This window comes from Chlorocebus sabaeus, chromosome 21 (assembly GCF_047675955.1).
Source record: "Chlorocebus sabaeus isolate Y175 chromosome 21, mChlSab1.0.hap1, whole genome shotgun sequence".
NCBI classification, from domain to species: Eukaryota; Metazoa; Chordata; class Mammalia; order Primates; family Cercopithecidae; genus Chlorocebus; species Chlorocebus sabaeus.
The window spans coordinates 11528031-11548735 of NC_132924.1; the positions used below are offsets into that span (position 1 = coordinate 11528031).

Here is a 20705-nt window from a genome sequence, read left to right on the forward strand (position 1 = left end):
AAAATACATCCAAATAACTCTTAGTTACTTTTACTAAAAAATTTAACTGCTGTGTCTATGAGAGAACAAGATCCACTACAATTTGTTGAGGATGGTTCATAATAACAGGTGTGCTTCTTAAGAATTACATCTGCCTTTACTTCCTGCACTGAACTAAATGTCAGTGCTCCAGTGTCCCTGATCTTGCATCTCAGGACATTTATTTTTTTCAACATGGGGGAGAAAAAGGAATAATGAAACAGTAGGGATCGCAATTCTAAAATACCATGGGTCAGACTGATCAATAGGAAATCTCTATGCAGAAGAAACCACATGGGGAGAAGGGAGAATAAAAAATCAGTCTTGGCATGTACAGGGGCATCGAGTAAAGAGTCAGAACTGGATGGTAGTGAAGTGAGATATATTCACATGCCCACCAAGGGCTCCATGTTAATTCAAGCTCGCCTTGCCTGAACTCAGTGATAGTTCTTAAGAGGTTGTCTGATTTGCCTAAAAGCCCCAAAGTGTGAGTCCGGGCTGCTGAGAATCTCATCCCTCACGTGAGCGTCTGTGCCCAGGGCCCCTCATCGTCTGTGACAGCTGAGGATCTCCACGATGAAAAGTTATCACTTCATGAACCCCATCAAGATACGCACAGTATTTTTATGCATTGATTTTAAACAAATTTGTCCAGTTAACCATTTAAAATGTAAAAGTATGTAAATATTATAAAACACTAAAATGATTAAAACAAGTCAACACATCTCAAATACTAACACACAGCGACTAGGAGTTAGTTGACCCAGGACATAGTTCTGGCTTTGTGGCTTGACCAATTAGTTGTAAGACCTATGGGAACACAAGACTGGTCCCCTTTCGAAGACTCCTTCCACAAGTGGAAAAAGGAGGCTGAAAAACATGATTTTGGTCTATCTCACAGGGTTGCGGTGAAGATAAAATAAAAATAATGTGCATGGATTATAATATGCTAAGTAAACTTATGGTATTATTTGGTAAACTATATGTACATAGAAACATAAGGTATATATTGCATCAAGCTCCCACACTTTTCCTAAGAACACGTACAATGGCATGCAAACACACAGAGATGGAGACAGCAAGACATCAAGTGTTTAAATAGAATAATTTAGAAGATGCAATACAATTCACTTACTTAGAAAAATGAAATAAACTTCTGGTTAAATTACACATTTACACTTAACTTATCTATGGCCTATGTTTCAAATAAAGCATTACTTATGAGAAGTGTTCTGGGAAAACTGGATGAGATATGGTATAATTAGCTTATAAACTGTAAGCAGATTATTTCTCAAGTAGAGTATAATTCACTCCACAAAGTTCTATGATCCCCCCTCTCCCAAATGCATGGGGTTTTAGTATATATAATTGCCCAAGAGGACATAATTCTCTGGGTAAATACAAGCTCAAAATATAGAATCCCAACTCTATCAAGCAGTGGAGAAGCTTGCACTCTAGGATCCAAGTAGGGATCCCACCCCAGAGCCATCTCTGACTCCCTACTGGACTTCTGGTCAGTTACTTAAATTCCATGAGTCTCAGCTCCCTGCAGGTTGGAAATGATAACTGTATTTTCTTCTGTGGGTCCTTGTGTGGTTGAAATGAGAAAACACTTCAGGTAATGTTTGGTAAATACAAAGCATTTAATCAATGTGATTTACTATGCTTAACTTGATAAAATATTCCCATTTACACTGCAATATATACAAACCTTCTTTATGTAAGCAGATTATATACATCTAAGGGTGTACTTCTGGTTTCCATATCCCCAAAAAACCACACTACAAATAGCATTAAGCCAATATCCAATACATATTTAGGGTCACAGGTGCCAGAGGAGATCAACTGGCTCAAGTCCCTCCTGTTACAGATGATCCTATAGTGGTCCAGGAGGCAAAAATAACTGTCTCAGGTCCCATCGTGGGAGGCAGAGATGGGATGCTGATGCTCGTCTCTCAACTCCCATATCCTTTACTTTCCTACCGGTTGACTCTTTAGGAACCAAACCAAAAAATAATGCATAGGTATAACACGTATTTTGGAAAGACTGCCAAAAACACAAAAGAAAGAAAAAATATGCTTTACCCAAAGAATTAGTGAGATGTGCCTTAAAGGAAAGGGTAGCTTGCTTTAGATATGCTCTCCTCCAAGTCCATCAATAGCATTTTCTCAATACTCTGTGAATTCAAGTCAGTAAACGCTTATGGAGTGTCTACTCTACACATCTGTGAGACACTGTAAACCAGGGCATAGCCCACATTTATACATCTCAAGGAACAAAGAACCCAGTGCTTTGAAAAAAGACAGATATTAAGTATTTATCTGTTTATCAGGCATTTCACATACATTAGGTTGAATCCAATGAAATTGCTGATACATGAATATTTTATGAGAAAAGAGGATGATTTAGGAACATATTCTTGATAAGGTTTCTTATAATCTATAACATAATCTTGATAAGATTTCTTGTCAAGAATGTCAGCTCCTATTTGGTTAAATGTACATCCTTATGCCATAACTAAGTGTTATTTCTTCCAACTTTAGAAATGAAAAAAAACAAATACTGGTTTTAACTGGAGAAGCAGAGATCAAACTCCAAGAAGTAGAAAAAATATTCTTTGATTCTTTACTAAAAGTGACATGACGCTTTAAGTGCTCTCATCACTATGTAGAGTGCTCAAAGGTTAACAGAAATCAAAAGTACTATGAGTGTTTTAGAAATAGGAATCCCTTTGGTAAGTGTACACAAACTAAATTTCAGACCAAATCATTTCAAACAAAAACAGAGTTTCCTTTTTCAGGAAGTCTTATGTAATAAGGTCTCCATTCTTGTCCCCGCCCCCAGCTACCCTATCCTTTGAACGGTTAGGGTGCAGAACAAATTACTTATTTTGTATAATGGTAAAGACAAGAAAACTACCAGAGGAGAATCAGGCTTTTGTTAGTTTTGTTACTAAGATATGAGATCAGAATACTGAGTGGCTGTTCCTTATAGAAATATTCTAGAGATGAATCCCTAGGTGTCAGCATTCAGCTTTGACTCTAGAATATCAGAGTGTAGACCCCTGCATTGGCCAAAGGGGTCTCATTTTCTTTAAATGCACCATGCAAAATACCAATTTAGAAGCTACCCAAAGTGAAAGCGACAAGGAAAAGAAGAAGAGCAGAACAATGAAAGCATCTTTTTGGCCTCTGGAAATTTTTAACATGCTTGGGTTTCTTGACACTCTAATCACTTCTAGTCACAGTCAGCAAACCCAGTGAATGAGATCCTCTTCCATGAGTGAGGATCACAGTCCTCATCTACCAGTGTTTCCCAGACCAGCTTTCCTAGGCTGCAGTGAGAGGCTGGCGAAGCCAAATGAGAGGCTATAAAGAGCTAAACTGCTTTTTTCCCATTTAACTAGTTTTTTGCTGTTGTGCTTTTTTGTTTAAGAAACAAAGTATATGCTTAAGGAAAATAAATTCAAATAATGCTAAAAGGTAGAAGATGAAAAGCAAAGTTTTCCTTCTTCTCCTCCTCTTCCCTAACTCATCCCCTTCCTTCTACCATCAATCTTCCAAGAGGAAGTCCAGGTTAATAAATACCACTCTAGAATTTTCCTAAACGTTATGGGCAAGCATACAGAAAATGTGTATGTGTATGTAATTTATTTTCTTTTTAAAGAACGGGATCATACTTTGCATACCATCCAGAATCATGCTTTTCTCACTTTCACATGTATTTGAACTTCTTGTCATACTAGTTCATTCATATCCTCCTTATTTTTAAGAGCTGTATGTGGAAGTACATGGATGTACCATAGTTTTAAAATACTGATAACAATGCTGCAGTGAACAAATGTTTAAATGCTTTGTGCACTTACCTCTAAGGTTAAGTTCTTCAACGCAAAATTGATATTTGGATTTATACCATTTTTGTTTACACAGATAGTCACAAACTTTTGGACACATTTTCACTTTTACCAACTGTGCCATGAAGTGCCTGCATACCACATTCTAAAAGTTAAAATACCACACGTTCTCACTCACATGTGGAAACTAACAAATGCTGCTGTCATCGAAGTAAAAAGCAGGACAGAGGCTAATAGAGACTGGAAAGGTTGGGGGAGGGGAAGATAGGGAGAGATTTGTTAAAGGAAACAAAATTACAGCTAGGTAGGAGGAATAAGTTCTAGTGTTCTACACCATTGCAGGATGACTGTAGTCAACAATAATATATAGTTTAAAATAGTTAGAAGGAAGATGTTGAATGTTCCCAACACAAAGAAACGATAAATGTTTGAGATGATGAATACGCTGATTTACCTGATCTGATTACTATACATTGTATGTATCACAACATCACTATGCACCCAATGATTTTGTGTCTATGTACACAACTATTTTGTGTCGATTAAAATAATTAAAAATTAAGTGAAAATATTCAATGATATACAAACAGAGAATTATATTTAAGATATAAATGTACACAAAGAATGTGGAAATTATATTGTAATAAATACAAAGCCTAACTCTAAAGGAAAAATAAGCTAGCCTTTTGTTTGTTCTTTGCATCTGGGAGAGTTTAAGTCCAAAACCTGAAACATGAATAGAGCGGCTATGGAGTGGTGGAGAAGGAAGCCTGTGATTGGCAGATCTATCTCCAGTTCCATGGAACTCAGAAGATCCTCTCCTGCACCTTCTCCAGGGAAGCCACCAAGCAGGGGAGCAGCCACACACAGGTCCTGGTCTTCATCAGGAGCACTGACTTGTGCAATCCCATAGAAACTTCAAAACACAAGGGTGCTTAGCCAAGGCAAGGTGCCACTGAGAGACCGTTCTCAAACAGAGGTCAGCCTCTGGGGCTGGTTGTGAGTCTGTGAGGCTCAAAAATGTGAAACACCTAAAACCCCAAAGTCTGTGAAAGCCACTACTGGGCCTGACGCCTCTGGATACAGGGCCAGACAGAAAGCTGTCTTCCTATGTCCATGCATTGGGGAACGGTGCGGTTTTGTTGGACTGGCTGTCTGTCCATCCTCACTACTGCCAAATGGTCACAGTCTGTGACCTACCCTTAGGTTTTTCCTACACAGACTTCTCCACTTCCTGGGTCTCCTGGATGAGAAGAGCTATGTCCAATATGGCTTGAAAAGATACATGGCAAAGGGGAGCCATGTTGTGTCCATGCTTGATGAACAAATAGTCACGACTGTGCCCAACAATTCTGTTTTTCAAGCTTCTCTCTCTCTCTCTCTCTCTCAAGTACCATCATTGGCATGTGTTTGGGTTTTAGGGCAGACCAATCAGCCATTTGCCCTTCCAACAGTACAAATATGTATTTAACTCTTCCCATTTTTTTCCCTGAGGTTTAATAGTAAAACTAATTTCATCTTGGAGACTTTCTGTTCAGCTTCTCAAAGTGAGATAATTTGTAGCGGGTGAAGGAAACACTCAGGCAATTTCCATCATGGTCTTTTCTTTTGCAGAATAGCCACTAGTCCTCCCCCATGGCCATACCAAGCACTCTGACTTCTGGCCCCAGGGAAACTTTTCTCATGAACTTCCCACATGGGTATCTCATAAGGTCTCACCTGAAACTTGGGACATGTCTTGACCCTCATCAGCATCCATTGTCCTCAGGTTATCTGAGAAAGAGAGGAAGGGATTTTAGTTTAAAGCAAAAATACCAATAAGATATGAGAAAGAGAGAGAGATAAAGAACCCCTATGCTATTTAACAACAAGGTTATCTAGCAAGAATAATGCATTTTCCTCCTCACATACTTGCCGGAGTATCAGACTGGCACAGACCTTGATCCTTTTAAAAACAGCATTACAAAGATTTATAAAAATATCATTACAAGCACAGGAGGACCAAATTTGTTATTTATTGTTAATTTCCTACTGCATAATAACCCAAAATGCAAACTGACTGCAACAAAATTAAGCAGAAAATTAAATGGCCCTGGGTCATTGTAGGCACAGAATTCATTCTCTTGGCTGATCCATAGTTATGTTCTTTCTAATTTACTGAGCATGCATCGATGAACCTTGAGTCAGCTTGGTGACACGCGTACAATCAGCAATCAAAAAACGAAGCAATTTGCTGAAGAATGTCTCATTTACCCAGGCAGGGCTGCATATCTGAGCAGCAACTGCACTACCTCCATCAATAATGAATACACCTCTAGCCTGGCAGATGGGCAATGCGGGCGCTCCTGTCTTTGTCCCTCAATCTTTCTGGGCCCTTGCCTCAGCCTTCACCAGCACTCTTACACGGGGAGAAGTGAAGCTCACGATGGCAGCAAAACAAGCCCAGGAGAGAGCCCAAGCCTTCCTGTTTTGCTGACAGATGGCTGGCTTCTCAGATTGGTTTAAATTAAACAAAAAAAAAAAAAAAAAAGAAAGAAAGAAACAACTGGGAAGATGCTGTCCTACGATGGCCACAATGAATGTTTCACAGAGTGCACTACAAGCCACAAACACCAGGGAGAGAACCCCAGGGTCAGTGGAGTAGAAACAAAAAGTGTGCTGTGTTTCGCACTTGGAGTCCTGGCCTGCCACTCGGCAGTCTCAGGTGCCCCAAAGTGGATGACAGCTGGTAGCTCCACAGATAAGAAAGCTATGGTCAGCAGAAGGTGACCTCAAGGAAATCTGCTCGTTTACGCTGTGGTAGATGAATTTCAGGAGAACTCCTTCACTAATCAGAAAATACAGTCTATTTGTTGACTCTAAACCAAGTTGTCCCCCTGTACCCCTTTTTATTTTTGGCCACCTCTGTCTCTGGGTCAGATGTGTGGATCTGAGCTGCGGCTTGCTTCAGCAGAGATCTGAAAACTGATGGATGATTCAGGGACCTTACCCTCTCAATTAGGCTGAAAACTGTGAGGGTAGAAGTGTTATATATAATATATCTATCACTCCATATATCTTTAATACCTTTTACGGTACATATGGAATATCTATTTTCAATTTCAGGAATATCAGTATTAGTCATGATGAGGACATACATGATAGTCACTTTTTCTGGATGGGAGGGATTTTTATCTATTTCTAAAAGTGGCATGAATTTTCAAGGTGGGTGTGTGGCTTAGGAGTACAGCCACTGGCCACTGTACAGAAAAAGTATTTCAGAAACCAGAGTAAGCATCCACCAGCACACAGAAGCCAGACACACTAGCCCAGATGCAAGCATGTGACCAGCACAAGCATTTCCAAAAAGCAATACGTCAAGAGTCTCAGATGCCTTTACTGTAAAAAAGGGGAAAAGCCATGATTCTTCTGAAACTGTCAAAACAATGATAAAGAAACAAGACAGACTCAAATGACAGAAATCTTTGTAATAGCTGTGCCACACTAATACAGGATGTTAGAAGTTAGTTCTTTAGCTTTCTGAAGATGTGTATAGTATTTTAGTGTGGCCTATCACACACGAGGTCTTAAATACCTCTGTATTGGTTGGTGAAGCATACAGAAGTTAAATCTTGTCACAGCAACTATACCAACACGAAATTTTTAGAATGATGACTTTAAACTTTTTGCTACATAAATGATACAATCTTTTACAACTTTTTTTAAAGGCAAGAAAATGCTCATAATTTCGACCACTTAGGACTGCTATTTTTTTTCTGTATATTTATTTCTGTGCTTTTTACAAAAAGAGGACATTAAACAGATTACAAATATACTGTTTTAAAATATTCTTTAATTTAATACTACACATATCTTTTTATTTAACAAATATACACCACCATCATCATTTTACTGGCTACACACTACTCAACTGATTTATATAACCAATGCCCTATTGTTGCATACTCAAGTTACTTTCAATTTTTTATAAAAAGACGTTTCCTAAGGCACAGTCAAGGCTCTTCCACCCAAGCACCACTGGCAAACACCCTTCCAGTGGAACGTGGGGTGAGCCTCTGAGTTTGCTGCATGGAGACAGAGGTGATCGATGCTAAGTCCTCCAGACACATTCGTCCTTTCAGGGGGTGAGATGTGAGAACAGTTTCAAGCCAGAATCCTGACAAACTGTCCTCGGCTGGTACCCAAATCAAGCTCGGCTCTGTGGGAACCTTCTTACATTTGCTGTCATTTGCAAACAGTCCCCGCACCAGTCTCCTGGAGGGAGCTGGGGGTGGGCAGCAGATCACACCACAGCGAGCACCTTCCTGGAGAGAGTCTATGGTTAGCAGCCAAGTCTGCAAGAGGCAGAGAGCTCTGCATTTTCGCACGTGGGCCTGCTGGACATTTCCACTCAATGCCCTATCGCCACTTCCTGCCCCAGCATGGAGACCTGCGTTTTGCAATCCACCTCACTTCCAAGTTCATACACAATTTCAACCACACTGTTTCTGACGGCAGGGGGCTTCACGGGCTTATGAGTGCAGTCGCTTGGGGGCTGGTGCTTAGGGGATCTCTTTGCTTGGTGTGATGTTCACCAAAATTTTTAATAATTTCTGAACAAGAAGCCTCGAGTTTTCAGTCTGCACTGAGCCCTGTGAATTCCGTGGCCTGACTCGTCTGACATCATAAAGGATGACTTGACGGGCTCCTGAAAACTTCCCCAAACTCCAAACTTGCATCTCTTGAGATGAAAAGCAGTGACTTTCTCGTAAAAGTGGCTTTGCTTCCAGAGAAAGGCTAAAAGAATAATCAAACAATGAGAAACTGTTTGAGGGAAAGGAAACGTGGCCTCTTCCAAGACAGCTTACAAAAGGGAGCCTGAAGTGTCTAGAAGGGCACTTAGGTCCTGTCACACTCCTTTGTTAGCACGTGCATCACTTTGGCTGTGTATTTTACAAAGCACTTACTGAGTCCCTCTTCTCCCACATGGAAGAAACACAGAGTGCCAAGTAAAACACGGAATTTAAGCTTGATACGGCTTCAGCTTAAAAGGAGCTTACATTCAGTAAAAGGAGTTAATCACAAAAGCAAGCTAATGGCATGTTTTCACAAACTTTCACCTAAATGAAAAATCAAGATCAGTAGGTCTGTAAAGGGAGATGCCAGAAGGAATAATTATTTCACAGAAACGTACTGCAGTTTTCTACTTTGCCTGGGAAACCCAAACAATTTCAGGCAAGAGCTAAAAGAATCGATAGTAGAAAATACAACAATACCAGCAAACTACCTTTCACCTGTGCAATTCTTACGAACATGAATGTTTTTATTGTGTTTTTGGGGCACGCAGTTCTGAATCTTGCATAAGGGGAAATAGATGCAGAGATTAAGTGCAGGGCCAACGTGACAGAAGCTGTCCATGGCTGTGCCTCTAGGAGCGGAGAGTGGAGTCTGCAGTCACAAGCCATCAGGCACCCTCCGCTCCCACTCTGGACTGCTCACTGACTTGGAAGGTCTAAATCTCTGTCTGTCTTTCCTCTGCCTTCTCCATCTCTCCCTCCTCCCACACCTACCTCCCATCTCTTTTTCTGTCTCTCCCTCCCTCCCTCTGCTTCCCTTTGTCTGAGAGAGACTGTTTCTCTCTCAGTCTCTCTCCGCCCTTCTCCTTTCTCTCCCTCTTTCTGACCAAACAGTGTCAAATAGGACTTACTTTCCTAGTTTCAGTTATAAACTATTAGCATATCCATAACTTTACAAAGGAGGAGCAGAAGCTGGACTAGGAGCCGGGCAAGTCGACAGCACAGGGGCCTCTTCCAGGCTGTGTGGGCAGTGCTGACTTACAGCCTCGCAGACCCTGCAAGGCGTCCCTGGGGGACCTCGGGCCTGTCCTGAAACAGCTTCCTGGACCCTGCCTTTCCTCCTTCCACACTGAGGCAGGACTGGGACCTGGCTGTTCCCTGGGGAGAAACATCCAACAGCCCTGGGCAGTTGCTGCTTCCAGGTGAGGAGCCTTGGCAAGCCTGGCTAGGAAGTGAACTCATTCTAACTGCAGCACCCCAGAGGAGAGTCTGCGTTGAGCCTGCTGGGGCCCCTGTGGAGGCGGGTCTCAGGCCTCTGAGCTGCCTCCAGCTCCCCTCTGTTTTCTGACAGTGAATACCTCTCTTCACAGTGCTTGCCCTGACACAAGGAGTCTCTCCCGTAATTCTGACAAGCTGAGTCTAGACAAATGAAGTAAAAATTAAAATGCAGATAGATGCCTGTCAAGAATCACAACTTTACCACTTTTCTAGCAGCCCAAATTTACAGCTATTAAAAAGCCAGTAAGTACACAGCATGCCAAATTAACTGTACAAAGTACTGAGGGTCACTCAAAATTAGCCTATCTGTTGGTAGCACACAGTACTTCTACAAGCTTTAAAAAAAATTGCAGTTGGCCGGGCATGGTGGCTTACGCCAGTAATCCCAGCACTTTTGGAGGCCGAGGCAGGTGGATCACGAGATCAAGAGATCAAGACCATCCTGGCTAACACGGTGAAACTCCGTCTCTACTAAAAATACAAAAAATTAGCCAGGCGTGGTGGTGGGCACCTGTAGTCCCCGCTACTCAGGAGGCTGAGGCAGAAGAACGGTGTGAACCCGGGAGGCAGAGCTTGCAGTGAGCCGAGATCACACCACTGCACTCCAGCCTGGGTGACAGAGGGAGACAAAAAAAAAAAAAAAAAAAAAAAAAAAAAAGAAAAAGAAAACAATTACAGTTCCCTGAGACTTAAACAACTGCCTTACAGTGTCTTTCTGTTGGTTCGTTTTTAAGCAAATGCCTTCCCTCTTCACTGGTACTCTACGGGGGATTCTTTGTCCAGAGATATTTCATAACATGTATTGAATACTTTGTGCTAGGAAAAGGTTGCAAAGAAAAGGATACTGGTACTCACTGGCTTTGTCTAAGCAACCTACTAAGTTTCTAGCATTGAAGAGGCAAATGGTTAAGCCTCATAAAGACCATGGGTGATGTCTGTCTTGTCCACTTGTTCATTTGAGCACCCTGCATAGTGTCCAATGTAGAGCTAGAATTCAACACCTACTTGCTAAATATGTAAATGTGTCTTTAACTCTCCCAATTAAACCCAAGGCATCTGCATTATTATCTCCATTTTATAGAAGAGAGAACCAAGGCTAAGAGAAATAGCTTTCCCCAGGTCACACAGTTAATCAACAACAGAGCTGAGACTTGAACCCATGCAGTCTGATGGTGATGCCTCTTTCTCTCTAGCACTCTTGCCCATCAGAATGTTGCAGCCTGGTGCAGGGGTCGTGCACTCCAAATGCATGACAGATGAGGATGGATGCTACTTATATATTGCCAGAAACTAAATATGATCTTTGTAATACTCTGCAATGAAGGCAAATTTCATCATAAAACTTCTACAGTAAACTTCTGGTTGTTTGGCCAAATGTATGCTATTTACTTTTTCCTCCCTGACAAGTGAAGCTACACTGGAGCTACATTTGGGGTTATTTCCTTAAATACTCAATGATGCTTATATTGAAGGAAGTAGATACATGGCGGGGGCGGGAGGGCATGGACCAAGCCTGTAATTTATTTAAAATGCCTTAGGTCACAGACCTCTTTAATAAAACCCATTATTCCTGCTAAGAGACAAGTCCTTTCATCTTCAGAATGGTAGATTTTACTTTTGCAAATCTATCATATCACTGTGAATTACACTGTATTTTAAAAAAGGAAATGCTTCAAGAGAAAGCTAAGGCAATATGCAAAGTCTTTGTATCTAGTCAAAGAGACCTTATAGGTTTTCGTAACAATTTGACAAAACAGGTTGAGAGAACATAAAAACTTCTCAGCACTCTTATTTCGTTTCTGATTCTTTTCATTTTTCAAAAATTAGCTGCCAATCTACACATTTTCATGATTATTCCACAGAGTATTGCTGGTGCAAATAACAATGAAAAACAAGATTTAAACAGGAAAGCAGGAATCCAATTTGGCTTTCACACCACCCTCCCCCGACATTTAACTGAGCCACAGAAAACTCCTCCTGCGGTTTGTTCCACTGTGAAACTTTTTGAGGGCAAATCAGCTCAGATGTGCAATTCTGTCCTAGCATTTTTTATTTTTATGGCCAGGAACTGATATGCAAAAGAGGAAGGGTCAAAGGGAACTAAGGAAACCTTTCAAAACACAGTTAAAAACTATGCTGTTTGAATGTTTTCTTAGGAAAGAGGTATTTGATACAGAGGGAAAAGAAACAGAACATTTTAAATGCCACAGTGGAGCCACCTGTTTCAAAGTGAGGTATAAGAAAAGATGGCAGATACTGTATCCAAAAAGTTGTTTTAAAAATAGAGAAAGTAGAATTGGAGACAGTCCTTTGTGTTCACGTTTGTTGCTGCAAGAAGCCCAGAGCTGGAGTTCAAGCGGGCTATGACTGTCTGTCCTGACGTTACAGGCATATTGTATTGTCTCTACCCTCTCATAGGGGTGCACGGTTCACACGGAGAGGAGAGGCTTCCTGTCTATACTACTGTACCATCCGCTCTCCAACTACTACTGCTGTTTATTGAGCAGCCGTGGGATAAGCATACATAGTCAAAATTGACAGAGGCTTTTACAGGCCCTCTTCTGATTTGGGCCATCGACATCAGCCACTTCCTAGGTAGCTTCCTCAAATATAAATGGTGTTTCACACTTCATCACTTAAGTTAAAAAAATCTAAATTTAGAATCATTGTCTTCTGCCCTCCTACCGATTTCAGAAGACCTTCATGCATGGCCAGGAGCTGTGCAACAATATGAAGTGCAATGAAAATAGAACCTACAGCTTTAAAAAACACAGAAACTGCCTCCAAAAGAAGGGTCTGCACAGATATGCCTCAGGTCACTTTTTTTTTTTTTTGGTAATTTATTATAATAAGATAAAGAGACAGAGGAGCCCAGGAAGAGTTGTGTTCCCATTATTTTCAAAGTTTTTTTTCTTCATTGTTTTTAAAGAGAGATAAACACAAAGTTATAACAGTAAGTTTTTCCCTCAGCAAGGGCACATGGTGTCACAAAGAATGCTTTATCTTGCTTTCTTAGCAGTGAAATTATCTTAACGTACACGTAAATCGTTTCAGGTGGACATTTTGAGACTCAAACTTAACACTGTACATAATAGAGAAATCCACTTGCATACTCATAACATTTCAAACAATGCACCTGTAAAATTGAAGTTTCTGCAAAGCCATTTGACTTCTATTAAAATAAGTGCTTGTGTGAGTTTATTTGGCAAGAGCTATATTTTATTTAGTCCCAAAGAAGTAAAATGATTTAGATCTTCACGGGAACATCTCATTGTTTATGAACCCATATGTGTATATTTATTAAAAATAACTTGAAGTCATGATTGATTGATTTGCCCACTGAGGACACATTCCTAGGTACTATAAATTTTCTTCATCTTATTTAGATATAGTATCTACCATCAGCAGGTGGTAAGACAAGATCGACAAAATCTATTTATATATACAGAGAGAACATGCGTTCTAGAGTAAACACATTAGGGGATTCATCGCTGCACATATATCTATTTACCTCTTATTCCTTGCAATATAAAAGGCTGCTTTGGCCTGACCTATATATAATAACGAGTATTTAGTCTTTGCTCCAGAGAGGATGAAAAGCTGCAGACATCCTGATTGCTGTCTTCAAACCTGGGTAGGCCACTTGGTTTCCAGACTAACTGGAAATTTTCCCCAAGGGACTGAATTCCGACCTCCATTTTGTTTAAGACACCCACAAAATTATCAGCTATCATCAATTGAGATGAAATTTTTTTCATAACAACTATAAGAAATTAATCTATGTTGAACTATGCCCACAGTACATAGAATTTGATTCAAAGATCAGGTAGTTTGGTCTCTTAGTAGCTTTACTCTGGAAATTCACCTTGCTCATCACCCCACCTTGGAGGGGTTCCACTGAAGTCAAAATGAGTTGTGTCTCAGAAGCGCAAAGGGAAGAATAAATACATCAATGACTTGGTAACAATAACTGCTACTGACAACAATCAAATAATGACAGAAAAGAACATCATTTGAGAATCTAAGTTGGTATTTTAGCTGGATCCTGTTAGCAAGAAAGTTCTAGATTCCTATTTTGTTCTGCAATAGGGAGCTCAGCGCTGGCTGTCCTGTAACTCAAATCTGGAAGCATTCTTAAGACCCTCATACCAAAACCATTCATCACATTGTAAGGTACACGTGAAACGTGGGACTCAGGCCCCACCAGGATAGTTTAGATCCCATTTTGTAGTCCTTTACTTGTGGCCTATGATCTCTTCATGCAAACCCAGGGGGAGGGGGCTCATCAGTAAAACCTCAGAGAGCTTACAACTTCCTCATTTGTGGGGCTACAAAAATGGGCATATCTTTATTTATAACCTAACAGAAAATGCTCCTGTCCATAAGAGAGCAAAATGTGGGAAAATTCATTTTAAACACTGTAGTCAGATTTTTCTGCAGCTTTTAAGTAAGCTGAAATCATTTATTTTTAATGTTTCACTTTACATGTTCCTTTTTAGCAAATTTCATTTCTTTAACAAAACATTGTCTAATCTTAAAGTGAAAATTCTTTAAGTTCAAGCAAATATATACAACCTCATACTAAAGCGGGAAAACATACTGCAAAAGTACTCACAACTTCCTACCAATTTTTAAAATGATAATTAATTGCCTTATGTTTAACAACCTGAGATAATTAGCAGTATGTTTTTAATTTAATGAAATGGAATACACAATGCATCAATACGTTTTTGCAGTGAATCTCTTTGAATATCAGTTTAATTTTGTGCCCTACGCAAAACTCAGCACAAAGGAGGAGGAAAAGGTCACTTTCTCAGGTTAAAAGTGGGGCTCGCACTAGGGGTTTGCTGGCTGTCTCTAGTTTCCATTAAAAGCACTGGAACACACTTCAGAGTGCCTCAGAAGTAAGCTTACAAAAGGTCAATTCCTCATTCTCATTTCTCCTAAAGACTCTAAATTAAACATTTTTCCCGTTAGGTCTTATGTGGAATTTTATTTGTTCTAGGTTTGCCAGTGAAAATCTGGTATAACAACAAAAATTTATCAAAAACTGATAAATCAATATTCATAGTGGAACTCCTAGCTTCAGAACAGGACTCTAATCTAAACCACATTGTTCATTTTCAAATAGTTTCAAACTAACAGAAAATGCTTTAAAGGTATAGATTTTAGTGTGTGATCTCAAAGTTGGAGCATAAAAATCTACTTCAATATGTGTAAGCCCATCAAAAACACTTTATGCAGTTCTCAGTGTTTCGACAGTCTGTGCAAAACCCCCACCAATTATAGAAAGAAAGAGGGGAGGGGAGGGAAGGGAAGGACAGGAAAGGAAAGGCAAGTGGAGGGAAGGGAAACACAGAGAAGAGAAGGGAAGAAAAAAGGAAGAGAGGAAGACCAGACAGACAAGCCCACATTGGGTCCCCTCTTCTTACTGCATTGCTCTCTCAACGAACCTAACCTCCTACCCGTTAGAGTTAACTTTTGGTGTGAAATGGCGGGAAGACAGTCAGATTTACTTTAGCAGCGAGATGATTGCTTAAGAAAAATGAATCACTGCACACTTGAGTGAGAAAATATGAAGAAAGCACTTTTCCACTAATTAGGACCCATTTTCAGCCATTCGTTAAGCCGTGGCCCCGCGCCACGAGCTATCAGGAGGTGGAGCATGGGGCCATCCGAAAGCAGAGCGCGCAGACGGAGCATAATGATGCTCTCCATCACCTGAGACAGGTGGCCTGCATAGGGATATGGGGAGCTGCTCTGGGTTCAGGCCACCCACTGTGGAAACACCAGCAGGGAAGAGGGAAGAACACACTGGCTATTCCAATCCATGCAAGTACACAAAGAAACCATGTGGCACTCACCAACCAACCGAGGCCTCGCCAAGGCCAAGTGAGAGCTGCCTTTTCCACACAAATCCAGACTTTGAGGACCCAGGGATGCTCGGAGTTTCCCTCAGACTCAGCCACCTGGGAGGGATCTTGGTGCCTGGCTACAGGGCCTCTGTGTCCTCTTCCTCCTCCAGAAGGTTCCACTGCTGCCTTCACACTCCACCAGGGTGCAGAGAAAGGTGGAACCACTTGCCAAATATGCAAAAAAGGAGGGAAGACCGTTTTCTCTTAGGAAAACACAGACAGGAAGGGAGCCTGTGCTTCCTGTTGTAACCAAAATGAGTTCAGAAATTATGTGGACGTCTGATTTGTCAGGCTTGTGGTGGAAAAGGGTGCTCTTTTAGTCAACAGGAATTGTGAGTTCCCCTAAGGCAGAAATGGCCATGGGAGAAAAGAATTAGGGCCAGGCCTGTTAACAGTCAGGACAAATGGCCCCCACACCTGTGACCTACGGTTTGCACGATTTTTAACAGTTTATTAACAGGTGGTTGCCTGAAGACTCTGGCATCTACCTATCTATCATAGTCAAACATGAGAGGGAAAAAACGTCAACTGAAACAATTTGGCAGTTGCCTGTAGATTAGGCCTCAGTTGCTCTTCCACCAGGCCCTTCTCAGGAGAAACCACCAAGGAGACACCAAAATGGGCAGGCCCGAACTTCATCACTTAAAAACCTTCTGCACACCTTCTTCTGTTTGCTATTGTATCTCACTTGTAATATGCAGCACTTCATAAGGCTTCATAATGTCTTAAAAATATTTGTTGGAATATCACCAAACATTTAAAAACTCAAACTAAAGCTACTAAAGTGATGACACTGACACTTTAAGGACATAAACATATATTCCAGGAGATGTGGAAAGGTAACCTGAGGTATGAAGTCATTTATTAAACTGCAAAGAAATACAAGAAAGCCACGGTCCACTTGAAGATACCAGCATGAGTGTTCAGTCAGCACCACAGTAAAAATAGTTTTGTTACTGTCGATATCCTTTGGTTTTAGGTGCTCTGCGTCCCTAACAAAACCTCATTCCTATCTTGTTCCTCATCTGAATTTTAAGTGTGTGTGTGTGTGTGTGTGTGTGTGTGAGAGAGAGAAAGAGAGAGAGAGAGAGAGGGAGAGACAGTGTGTATAATGCTGATCCTCTGAAACTCTATGTTTCTAAGACCTAGATCAAAAATGTACATGTGCCCTTTTTGAGCAAAATAAAACTGATCTGTTTTTAAGATGTGAAATAGATTTATGTTTCTCTTCTTGTAAGCTTCAAAGGATGGGTCACTTGTTGCTTTTACATCTTGTATTTTCTCCCATAAAATGGAATGATTATTCAGCACAAATATGAAATGGAATAGAGCAGAAGTCTCTGTAATTATGAACGCAAAGACACCAGACAGAGAACAATGTTCACAGCCAGGACAGGAGCTGCAGCAACTCTGCTGCTAGAAGCAGGCGTCACAGTACCCCAGAGTGCTTGTCAGTCTTAGAAACAGAGGCATCGGAAGACAAGCGTTTTCAGAGAACACAAAAAGGTCATGGTTTACCTTCTGTAAGCTGGAGTGGAGCCACTTACATTAATCTCCCTTAGAATATGACAAGAACCAACACTTATTTCATAGTGAAATTATTTCACAATTCCAATAGAGGAGGAAAAAAATGCCACAAAACAGTGCTATCCTTGATGAATTCTTAGTTAACTGCAGTTACATTACATTAATACATACAATTATGCAACACTCAAAAAACGTTGTGTCTAAAATTCACCATTATATAACATAGGGAAATCCATCTTGTTTTAGTAGAAGTTTAAAAATAAAAGGGGCCTTTAATACTCATTTCAGGTCTGTTTGATGTTAAAACTCTTCCACACTGCCCCACGCCTCTCACTCCACTCTGTGTGCATGCTCTGTGTGGGTGCATATGTACATGGTATTTCTTTATTTCATGTATCTGTTAACATAGGCATAATCTTGAAGTGCGTGTATACATATAGTAATATAGAGAGTTCTTTCCTATTTCAAAATTTTTGACATTTATATTGAAAATATGCTACATTAACCACGCATGAAACACATACATCCAAATCAAGAATAAGAAATGTATCCAAACCAAAGAACCACTGTTCTCAAACTCTAAGTCTCTAGTCAAACAAGGAAGACAGTGGTCTGCAGTACAACAGGGCTTTAGACCTCTTAGCCAATCAATATATTCACTACGATCTCAGTTTTTCGACAAAGGATATGGCTACAAACGGCCACAGCTGATCTTCTCTTTAGGAGCCTGTGTAAAACTCTTCAAAAGGGTCAAACCTAACACATCCACACTTTTATCTGCAGCCCTTGTGGTCTCCTGGAGACCCTGAGGGTGGGTGATTATTGCTATGATGTTTCTGCAATAGGGGAGTGTGTAGTTTTCCAAGAGGTAGCACTCTAATTAGAACACTGATGAATTAAACAAGTACTGGAGAGTTTCTAAACTCCTTCCTTCAACTCTCACCATGAAACAAAAGGGGAAGAAAACATGACCATTGAGTTCAATAAAATGTTCTGGTCATCAGCTCTGATTGACTGTGAGACTCAGAAGCACATTTTTTTTTTTCATGTAAAAAAGGTATGAGATATGTTCATGGCGAAATTTGAAATCAGATACATTCTATCAAGCAAGAATAATGTAGTATTTTTAATGTGACATCATTTGTACGTGTACACAGTATTTCTTTAACGTGTTCTGCGTTTTACAAGACGCCAGCGTAAGGTGAATCTTCTTGTCATGAATATTTGCCTCGTGTACATTTTAAGCCGCAGCCCAATTTGATCTGATTTGTCACAGAAATAGTTGACACATTCTAATATAAATAATACAAAATTGTTACTTTTTAGAACTCCACATAAAAGATGAGTACAATAAACCTCATTGAACAAACATCTTCAAACAAAGAAATAAACTCAAGAGGACCCAGGACATTTTTATGTGGGTTTCTCCCCCCACTCAGCTCATAACCAAACTGAACCTGGCCTTAAAATCATTTGAATTTCTATGAAAGTTTAAACATCATACGCAGTATTTTCAACTTCCATAAATTTTCCTCTTTTAACAGAAGTTGATGGGACTAGCAAGGAGACATTTCCTCAACACCATTTTGTCTCGAAGTTTAAAACAAGGTATCTCAAAGCTGAAATATACTGCCTGCGGTGCAGTGGGAAATTGTGAGTGGGTAACCTAAGCAGAGCGCGCCGCATTGAAATTCAGTCTGGGTGGGCTGCAGTCCCTAGAGAGAGGGAAGCTGCATTTGAAAGCTGTGCCTGGTCAGACCCTATGGAATCGCTACGGGTTTCGGTCATTAGATGCCATACTCTGTGCCTCCAAATTAGTAGGAAAAACAAGCCTTCACGAGGTTCCTTAGGCATCAGCAGCGATGCTTGACAAATATTTAAAATACATTTCAAACATAACCGCAAGTAACCTGATGCCTTAAAATTACTAAGGGTTTTCCTGAGAAGGTTTGGTGACTTGAGCGCCAAACCTGCGGTCAGCAAAAGGACTAACTTTTCGAAGCCGGGATAATTCCTCTCTTGCAGAAATCAAGTTCTGACTCGATCTCATCATATTTATAGTATAAAATGAAAGCTCTCGGCTCAAATACAAGGAAAACTCTTTACACACGACTTTATAAAGGCTGACTTCTGTGGGTATATGTAGGTCTATATAAATTTAAACATGGCTGGGAGCTAGAATTCCTCTCCTGGTGACAGTGGGGCTGCTCAGAAGTGTCCCACGCCGGCCTGGTCCTGCACCTGCTGGCACAGTGCAGAGCGGCAGACGCTTGACAGAAGTCAATGCTCTCACTGTCCTCAGAAAGGAGAGGGGGACCGGAGCGACACCAGGGATTACCAATCTTACCGCCTTTCTTTACTTTTTTTTTTTTTTTTTTTTAAATTCACCAGTTACCCCAAGTTTTCCTATTGAAATTCAATTTGAAAACACTCACGTGGATTTGTGCGTCGCGCTTTGGGGCCAAGACTGATCTTCGGGTGCGAAGAGCAACCTCGGAGCCGGGGCTCCCTCTGCCCTACCAGGCTTGCCCGCCTCGCCGCGGCCGAGCGTCCCGCCCAGGCTGGGCTGCGCTGCGCGGGGACCCAGGGGGGTCGCCGCAGTCACCGCCCCGGGCGCGGGCCGCGCAGGCACTTGTTAGAGTGTCCTGCTAACTTGGCCGCGGAGCTCTTCCCAGCTTTCTTTCACAATGACTTCCTGAAGTTGCTCACTCGCATTGTTCCCCATTTCTCCGCCACACTCCCCGCCCCCAGCCGGTTCAGACCCGGCTTTCGCGCTCCCAGTCGACCGGCTGCCCCGCGTGCACAGCGCCGCCCGCGGGCCGCGTACCTGGCCCCCTCCGCGTCGGCCGCCCCCGCCGCGCCCTCGCGTTGCCACCTGCTGCCGCCCAGAGCGGCGGGTGGACGGAGCGCGCGCCCTGCCGCCCCGTAAACTTTGGGGTGGCCCACGCTGGCGGTCCGCTCTCCACTTGCCCCGCAGCCGGCTCGGCCCTGCGCGCAAGTCTCGGCCGCCTCCCCGCTCGCTGCTCCAATACACGGAGCGGGGCACGCAGAGGGGCGCAGAGCGGGACACGGAGAGGGCGCGTAGTCCCCCGGCTCGCGCGGGACTCGTCGCCGAGTCCCCCGGCTCGCGCGGCGCCCGTCTCACCCGCAACTCTGGGCCAGCGGAGCCGCGCACGAAAACTTTGCAACAGCGCCGGGCTCCGGCTCAGCCCCCAAAAGGCCGCCCGGGCGGCGGCGGGCGCGGGCCGTACCTGCTGGCGCCGCCGCCGGCTGCAGCCCGCTCGCCCGCGCCGGGCCCGCTCGGCGCGCCACCGCCACCCCCGCGCGCACCGCGCCCG

The 20705-nt window shown here is 42.0% G+C and overlaps 1 protein-coding gene across 12 annotated transcripts in view; it reads right to left on the reverse strand.

The window, feature by feature from the left end:
• Positions 1 to 20672, reverse strand: part of IKZF1 (IKAROS family zinc finger 1) — a 103215-nt gene extending 82543 nt beyond the window's left edge. For 2 of the 12 annotated variants that reach the window (XM_037988296.2, XM_037988285.2), the window contains exons 1-2: positions 20619 to 20669; positions 5592 to 5645 (exon numbers count right to left, since the gene is read on the reverse strand). In XM_037988296.2, coding sequence (XP_037844224.1) covers positions 5592 to 5631 — 40 coding nt within the window. In that variant the 5' untranslated portion in view covers positions 5632 to 5645; positions 20619 to 20669. The other 10 variants (XM_037988295.2, XM_037988284.2, XM_037988292.2 and 7 more) reach the window with 8 other exon arrangements.
• Between the last annotated feature and the right edge of the window lie 33 nt (positions 20673 to 20705).